Genomic DNA, 6446 nt, shown 5'->3' on the forward strand with positions numbered 1-6446 from the left:
TTTCCTCTTCGTTTCTCAACAGAGAGCAAGCCGAAGATTCTCCCTCTCCTTCTTATTTTCAGTTTTCCTCTCCACGTTCTCAGCTTCTCTGTTGCACGCCCATCTACGATCACACAGCAGCCACTGCTGCACGCCCGATCTCTCTCTCTCTCTCTCTCTCTCTCTCTCTCTCTCTCTCTCTCTCTCTCTCTTACTCACACTCTCTCTCTTTTTCTTTGCTGTTGGTGGTGGTGGCGGCGATGATGGTGGTGGTGGTGGTGGTGGTGGCGGCGGCGGCGGTGGTGGTGGTGGTGGTGGTGGAGGTGGTGATGGTGGTGGTGGTGGTGGGCACTCAGTATCGCCATACCCGCCAAAGCACGAGCACCGTGACAGGCCGCATACACGTTCGTCTTTCGTAGTTCGATGGAAAAGTTCTTCTACTGACACGTGTCTTTTAATTTCTACGATGATCGGTACGACCTGTTAAAAAAAAAAAAAAAAAAAAAAAAAAAAAAAAGAAAAGAAAAGAGAAAAAGAAAAAAGAAAAACGACAAATATCAATCGATTTTTCTTTGAACTTGACGATAATAACGGTGATGGGTCCCTGTCGGAGTGTTAACTTTTATACGGATTTAGATATAATTATCGAGATTTTTATTCGGCCAATGGAAAGGTGACATATCGTGATATCGATTTTATATAACTAATATGGTTAAATGTGACGTGATATATGAACGGTTAGGCCGATTGGTGAAACATTTCTTTATGATTTCCACCGTTTGACTGTTCGATTTTTGGTGTAAGTGAGAGTAAACAGTGTAGTGTTTGTAGATCGTTATGTTGTCGAGAGTGTAAGGATTAATAAACAGTGAGATATTAATCGTTGAAATTAGATTTCGTTCAAGGATTACTAATTAAAAAGACACGCAATTAACTATGTTATATCATTGTGAATTAATTGGCAATTAATTTACTCGTGAGTTTTTACCGACGGGAAACGAATCACGGGGGATGAACATATAATACTTCAGTCTGTATAATTTTGTTATTTTAAAGATTTTTATCGAAGATAACGATCAATAAGATTGGGCTATGATCGATTGGTACGGTCGTCCTGGCACACGCGGTGCCACTTATCAAGATTTATCTTGATCCTGAACAATAAAGGCAACAAGTTTCTTGTACATCGCTTTGCCTTGACAGCAGTAACAGTAGCAGGAGCAACTGCAACAACAGCAGCAGCAGCAACTGCAGCAGCGTCATCATCATCATCATCATCAGCAGCAGCAGCCGCAGCAGCAGCAGCAGCCGCAGCGGCGGCCGCAGCGAACGACAAGATGCCAGAGAAAGAGGTGGCTTATCATCAGGAAGCATTTTCGTTGCTACCACCTCCACCGCCACCGCATCATCCCCATTCGGCTTTTCATGCGGCTTTTCATCCGCATCCTCATGCGCCACCTTTACCGCCGTTTCTTCCGCATCACGGACCACCCCCGCCTGCTCCGCATCCTGCCGCAGCCGCCGCCGCAGCATGGGAACATCATGCGGCCGCAGCGGCCGCGGCCGCCGCAGCTGTGGCTTTTCATCCACCACCACCTCATCCGTAAGTTTTTATTTTCATTGTTTATTATAAAATAGATATTAGATAGCGAGGATGTATTATTAAAACAATCAAATTGATACGAATAGATTTTGACTTGAATCAATTTTATTATGTCGGTTTATTATTAAGTATTTAATCGAGTTTTATTTATCGAATTTAATTCTTTTTCAATTACATTTTTTAATACATATATTGAATTACAAAAAATGTGATTGTCAAAATGAAATTCGTGGATGGAATATTTTAATCGTTTTTATTTTACACCCATCTGTAAAAATTATATTCATTTTTTAGTAAGAATAAATCCTTCCTCGGTGTGGACTTTATTGTATTGTTCAGTGAGACGTCTCCGTCGTTTCTCTATCGAGTTAATTAAGATCTTTCTCTCAATCTTTCTCTCTTTCTCTCTCCCTCTCTTTCTCTCTTTCTTTACTCTCTTCGCACGTTTCCACGGAACATGTCACGCGACTGAAAACGACGAGATTTTACTTTTCGACGGGAGAATCTAGCACCGGCAAACTGGTAGTTTCAGACTGCGAATGACGTGACAATAATTAGACGGTTCGAAGCGTTGCCCTTCTCTCATGGCCGATATACATGATGCGTTTTAAATTGATCGTGTCGTTGATTTTACTCGAGGAAAACGAGAGGCTATTTAACGTTGTTAATGTAAATTGAATATATATATATATATATATGTATATATGGAACACTTTTTATTTAATTTAATTTATTAATTATTTATTTATAGATTTTATCGTAATTATTTATTTATTTATATTAATTACTTGCAAAACTCCTACTATTTTTATTATTATTATATATTTATTTGAATGCTTATTTATTTATTTATTTATTTATTTATATATAAATTTTTTTTTGTATATAAATCTCATTTAAATTTCATCTATTGGCGAGATTTAAAAAAATTCGAAAGAATAATTATTTCTTTAAGGGATTCATTGCGTTATTATATTTTTTGTTTTGTTTTCTCAATATATCTTTCGTAGTGAATAATTTCAAGTATTATCAATTAATTATTAAATTTTATAAAAATTTGCATGTATCCTTGATAATTTCTTTTTCCTTTCTATTTTTTCTTTTTTTTTTTTTAAATAGTAAAAGAATATATATAACAATTATAATCTATTATTTAACAAAACAAAAAAGCACTTACTTAATAATAAATATAAAAGGAAGAAAAGCACCTTACTTAATGATAAATAATATAAATATAAAAGGATGAAAAAATTTGGAAATATCGAAATATAAGTGTCGCGTATTAAGTCTAAAGGTCGTACAAATTAATCTTCGTAAAACTTCTAATTCAGATTGTACTTTCTCTTTCATCGAGCGTCGGCGCTAATAAACGCGTTCGCGAGTCGCAAAGTTTCACGATGGAAGAGGATAAATAGATGGGAAGTTGTTGAAAATAAAATGAAGAAAAGGAAAACGAAGAAGATGAAGATGATGATGATGATGATGAAGAAGAAGAAAAAGAAGAAGGGAGAGAAGGAATTTCAAACGTGTGCATCCTTGTCGTCGTCGTTGCTTGAAAATCTAATTCACGACGAAAGATACGTTTTACGTGCAAATGAAAAGAGCGTCTGGAGAATGAGCGAGAGAGAGAGAGAGAGAGAGAGAGAGAGAGAGAGAGAGAGAGAGAGATAGCATGTTCTTTATTTCATTCTTTCATTTTTGATTTCTTTCTTTATTTCTTTCTACGTTCGTACCGCGGTTGTAAAATGTTGTAAACTTACCCTAAGTTATGTGACACGTAGGACAAGTGGCGTGTGCGAACAAACACGGCCCACCACCTTTACTCTGAAAATCAACGATGATTATGCTCGTCGGGCACATGACGTTTATAATACGCATATATAGAAAAGAAATTTCATTTTAGAAAATTCATTTCCAATACGTTCATTTTTAAGATTATAATGAGTGCCAGACAAACAGAAACAGGGGAGAGAAAGAGAGAAAGAGAGAGAGAGAGAGAGAGAGAGAGAGAGAGAGAGAAGAATCGATTATAATATAATTGCTTCGAAAATCGATTATGCGATTTCGATCGATCATTTTAAATCAAGATTGTTTTTTTTTCTTTTAATTTTTTTTTTTTACACACTTATTCACTATTATACTTATGAGATTTATTATTTGCATCGATCGTATTTTTATCGTATATTATTATGTATTATCTTTCTCGTTTATTATGCGATACATGTGTAAGTATAAAATCTAATTAATTACTTCTTGACTGGTTTGTTGTATTGTGCCGACATAGATTTTATTAATTATTTAATAATAGTTTCAAACGTAATATTACAATTCAATTGAACAATATTTATTAACTATTTAATTATTATTCTAATAAGGATAGATAACGATTAAATTAAATTTAATTATTTACGTGTAACGTGTGTATCTACATATGTATATAACGCTATAGATTCTTACTCATTAATATTTATGCGTATAAGTATAGATAGCGTGAAAGAAAAGAAAAGAAAAGAAAAGAAAAAGAAGAAAAAGAAACTCGATTGTTTTGTTGATCGATTTACACGTTGATTTCTTGGAATATTTTTCCTTATCGTTTTTTTTATTTTTTTTATTTTTTTGCTTTTAAACATATAATATCCGTATACACGCATTTAATGATATTTATGTATATACTTTCACTATGTTTATCTGTTTCGAAGAAATGGAAGAACACTTGGGCAAATGTTTATGTTAGATCGTCCTAGCAAGATTGTTATGTTTTTCATTACGTGTCCTCTGTAATCAACGTAAGTTCCTCGTTATTGTTTTATTTAAGACGTAGACAGTCTTGTCGTGGATCTCGTAGAAGAAGGTTCGGCTTTCGACACTTTACTTTTAATGTAAGATATTTAAATTTATTTCAATTAATTCTATGGTTTTAATATAAATAATTAATACGTACATTGTTCCATTACTGTTGCAATATTTTATTTAACGTTAATTAGATACATGAGTTTTTAATCGAACAATTTTCGATATAATATATAATGTATTTATATTTTGTAATTTTTGTTTTTTTCTTTTTTTTTTTTTTTTTTTTTATTAGAATATATCAACTGAGATTTCTCATGTTAATAAGAGATACATAAGGTATTGTTAAAAGAATTTTCAATTCGATCAAGTTCACATGATTGAGGTCTATCGTTCTCGTTGAAATAATCGAAGATACCAAAGCTTTCGATGAAGTCGATAATTATTGTATTTCGTTCTTGTGAAACGTTTATTACGTCGACACTTTGAATTTAATTGTAATATAAATGGTCTGTTTATTTATATATATATATAAAGTAGAATAAGAATATATTTTAAGTAAGTTTCAATGGAATATTCGACGAGTGAAAGAAGAGAGAAGTCAACAGGAATCAAGAAACGGCGACGGCAGGCTTAAAATTTGTGGTAGGCGACGGACGCCATTGCTCTCCTTTCTTCTCATCTCTTTCTCTCTCTCTTTCTCTCTCTCTCTCTCTTTCTCTCTCTTTCCTTCTCTCATTTTCTCTTCTTCTCTTTTGTTCAGCAAAAAATTATTTTCGTTTTATTAATAGAAAGTTAACGTTATATGTGTATATATATATACTTTCTTTTGCCATTTGATGATTTTGTTTTCTATTTTATTTAGAATATATAATCGAGGAGTGAACTATAGTGAAATATATATATATATATATACGTAGATTATATATAAATTGCATTAGTCTATTACTATAGTTTTATATAAGTGCCGATTTCTTTTTTTTCGATCGTATATATGCATATCTATATATATATATATTTTTTTTTGTTTCTTTTTATAAAGTGATAAAGAGAGAGAGAGAGAGAGAGAGAGAGAGAGAGAGAGAGAGAGAGAGAGATCATTATAAGTCTTATATTGGATAAGTAAATTCGAACGTAAGGAAAAATATAAAATAATAATTGAGCGAATAGGGAAACAAATAAAAAATAATTTTTCATCTATATTCGTATATATAGAAATTTAAAGAAAGTAATTAAAATATTTTATCATTTAACATAAATGACGTTAATCGTTAATTTCATAAGATATTCTTTAAATTGCGTAATAAAATTTTCTATTTTATTTGAATGAAATTTATAATAATCGACGATCGTCGTTGATCGTAGATAATATTTTTTCTTTTTTTTTCTCTCTTTTTTTTTTCTGTTTCTTTTTCTTGTAAAACGACATTGAATTGTTTAATTTAGGTAGGAAGAGATTTGCATACATAAGTCGAAATGAGAAACGTTTCGACGAATTAGGATTTATATAAGTAGAGAGAATAGATTAAGAATTCTCTAAGGGTTGCGTCCTCGGATTTACAAAGACGACATAGTTGGTAATCATTCGTAATTTGTACGCGTGCCGTGATGGTGTCTCGCACGGAGACTGGAAAAATAGTTTCCCACGTTATAAACGATCTTCCGTTCACGGTCTACGCGTTACATAGGTATTACATTAGTAGAGAAGAGAGACAGTATTTAGAAATGGCGAAGAATGTTAAATCGCAGCTTCTGTTTTGCGCTCATAAATTAGATTTATTAATCGTCATTTTAATGAACAACGATTATTTTTTTTTTTCTTTTAATTAATTTAATCCAAAAGAATGATCGTTCAGATTTAAATGTCGCCGTAAAAACTTTTGTTGAATTATAAAAATGAAATATCTCGAAAGTTTTATAAGCCGACGAACTTTTTTTTATCTTTTTGGTTAATGAATTTACATCGTATTCTATAAAAATATTTGTCGGACGACGGTAAAGCGCAATGAGAAAAATATTTTGATTAATTTATTTCTCAATTGAGTACTTCACTATTAATTATTATTATATTTTG

The 6446-nt window shown here is 32.2% G+C and overlaps 1 protein-coding gene across 3 annotated transcripts in view; it reads left to right on the forward strand.

Moving 5' to 3' along the window:
• Positions 1-333: 333 nt before the first annotated feature.
• The window catches only part of LOC124954214 (proline-rich protein 7-like), a 38786-nt gene continuing 32673 nt past the window's right edge, over positions 334-6446 (forward strand). For all 3 annotated transcript variants that reach the window (XM_047506773.1, XM_047506774.1, XM_047506772.1), the window contains exon 1: positions 334-1582. In XM_047506773.1, the coding sequence (XP_047362729.1) occupies positions 1317-1582 (266 nt within the window). In that variant the 5' untranslated portion in view covers positions 334-1316. The remainder of the gene's footprint in view (positions 1583-6446) is intronic.

Source organism: Vespa velutina, chromosome 14 (genome assembly GCF_912470025.1).
Source record: "Vespa velutina chromosome 14, iVesVel2.1, whole genome shotgun sequence".
NCBI classification, from domain to species: domain Eukaryota; kingdom Metazoa; phylum Arthropoda; class Insecta; order Hymenoptera; family Vespidae; genus Vespa; species Vespa velutina.